General features: G+C 42.6%; 1 protein-coding gene across 4 annotated transcripts in view; it reads left to right on the top strand.

Annotated features, from left to right (window-relative positions):
• The window catches only part of exoc6 (exocyst complex component 6), a 60,785-nt gene that overhangs the window by 53,691 nt on the left and 4,594 nt on the right, over positions 1 to 2,500 (top strand). For all 4 annotated transcript variants that reach the window (XM_080305684.1, XM_080305683.1, XM_026177536.2 and 1 more), the window contains one exon: positions 2,200 to 2,312. In XM_080305684.1, the coding sequence (XP_080161810.1) occupies positions 2,200 to 2,312 (113 nt within the window). The remainder of the gene's footprint in view (positions 1 to 2,199; positions 2,313 to 2,500) is intronic.

Below are 2,500 nucleotides of genomic sequence, written 5' to 3'. Positions count from 1 at the left end.
GGTCCCAGGTGAGAATAATGGCATCGCTGCTAAGCCTCGCTCTGTAAGTTGGAGTCTGTCAGTCAGTAGAATAATGCTATTATCACTAAGCTGTTCTTGCACTGTTCTTTTTCAACATGACCGAAATACCCAGCTGTTTCACCCTATGACATTAGCATACACTGTGTCTGTGTGGGGCAGGGGAGTCATCTCCATCTGGTTAAACAGAGGTCATGGTGGGGTCATTTAAAATGTTCACACTTAACATCATGAAGAAGTCTTCTTACTCCTTTCTTCTCTCTCCTTAATCGACTGTATCTGTCAGAGTGGTGCAGCGACCCAGGAGGCGCAGTCCTCAATAGTAAAGGGTGGTGCTTGATGCTGTTTGGTTAAACTTGGAGAAAACTGCTCAGTGTAATCAAAAGGAAAAAACAAACGCAAAAGCAATAGAGAGAAGAGAAAAGGGGGAAATGGGGGAGAGATCTTTTGCCTAATTACACCAGAGAAAGAGCTGCAAGTTGCTAGAATGCAGTTATAGAGGTTTATATGACATTTTCTAGTCTTCACCGCAGGTCACAACACAATTAGTAACGCTCGTCATGACTTACAGGTCTAATATGTTGGACTGTAACATGCAGACTGTGCGAGTCAGGGAAGGAGCCTCTATAGAAACACGACAGTCGTGTAGCCAAAAACATTAGCCAGCTAGAAACGGTTAAATCCTACTGCATGTTTCCTTTCACAGAAAAAACATGTTGGTCTCTGACTTTTAGTAACACTTCTGATGTACGTCAGCCAACAACAAAAGGCTGTGCTGTACCACTGGACCTGTTGTCAGCACATTAGATTCAAGACTTGAATATAAATCTATCTAAAACGCAAGTTGCATTCAATTTTCATTGCAAGAAAATCAGTAAACAGTTGGTGTTGTGTCTCAGACTATGACAACAGTGTAATCTGCAATAACCAACACTTATTAGCACAAGTTGTCTAGCAGTGTAAAATAGTAACATACTTTTGATTTATACCTTTTACTATCTGTAATTATGTAGCACTAGCTTCATGATTTAATGTTGGCTGGTAAAATGAGTTTCTGCACTCAGCTAAAATGAACTGTAAGAGAAACGCCTCTCTGAATTACGTAATTATTATATATATATATTATTGGAAAAGTTAGTCGATGCATCTGTCATACATGCCAACCCTCACGATTTTTCCGGGAGAATCCCGAATTTCAGTGCTCCTCCCGAAAATCTCCTGGAGCCACCATTCTCCTGAATTTCTCCCGATTTTCCACCCGGACAACAAAATTGAAAAACCATATCCCAGAATTCATAGCTCGGCCCAGTTTCCAACAATGGCAGCAGCCACTTAGTTTTAATATTACTCTTATTACTCTTTGTGAGTCACAAAATACACTTTTAACACATTTTCAGGTGAGAATGTAGCCGTGTAAACTTCAAATATCTGAGCCGGCGAGAACAGCGAACCCCCAGCACATCGTTCTCAAACCCCCGCAGTCTTTGGCTACTCGGGTTAAACATGATATATAAGTCACTTAAATAACTTAAACATGTTGTTGTTTGGCCTTTTTCAGTGTTTTTTTGGTTCGTGAGTAAATCGGTTTGGCTGAGATTAAAGTTATTAGATTAGATTAAATAAAACGTTATTAATCCCTCGGGTGGGCTCCTCCGGGGTTTTCACACAGCTGAATAAACGTCAAACAGAAAACTGATTAAACAAAGTGTGAGACGGTCGAGAGTTTATGCCAGCGTCTGGTTATATTTTAGACAGCGAGGAGCAGGCGGCAGAGTTTCACTCCCCCGAGAGAGCTCGTGACGTAATTCTGAAGGCTAGACCGTCACAGTCGCTCACTTCTGGCCTATCCGGCTTTCAGAGGACCCGCCCACTTAGACTGCAAAGGCCGGGTCCTCAGGTGGATGCAGCCTCTGAATTTGGACACCCCCGCTGTTTCCGGCCAGCCAATAATAACAGTGTCATTTAACTTATTTTATCTGATAAATCAACATTGTAAAATTCAAGTTTTTTGTATATATATATATGTATATGTACCCCCCCCTCCAGAAGCCCTTTTGAATGTCTCCCTAATTCTGAGGTCTCAAGGTTGGCAAGTGTGGCATCTGTTGCTGTTGAAATTCTCCCTCGTCCATCTTCACGTGCACTCTGAGGATACACTGAATACCTTTCTGTGTCTTGTAGCTCCTGGACCTCTTCATGGTGTGGGACTGGTCAACGTACTTGGCAGACTATGGCCAGCCAACATCCAAATACCTGAGAGTAAATCCAGCCACTGCCCTGGCTCTGCTGGAAAAGTAAGTACATGGGCTGAGTACATCCTGCCGAGTGTTAAGGTGTTCCACCCAGTAGAAGACGTAACAGTGAAAATTCATATTTGAGCCCCCCCATAAGGGTGACACTTTCTGCAGCCAGCTTTAATCTAGACTCCTGTTTCGTCTGGAGCACAATTCCCATATTTCAGGGTTAAAGGTTAAAGCACATT

The sequence above is a fragment of the Astatotilapia calliptera genome, chromosome 8, assembly GCF_964374335.1.
Source record: "Astatotilapia calliptera chromosome 8, fAstCal68.1, whole genome shotgun sequence".
Lineage (NCBI taxonomy): Eukaryota > Metazoa > Chordata > Actinopteri > Cichliformes > Cichlidae > Astatotilapia > Astatotilapia calliptera.
Note: the sequence above shows the minus strand (reverse complement) of the source record. Positions and strands in the feature narration are given on the sequence as shown.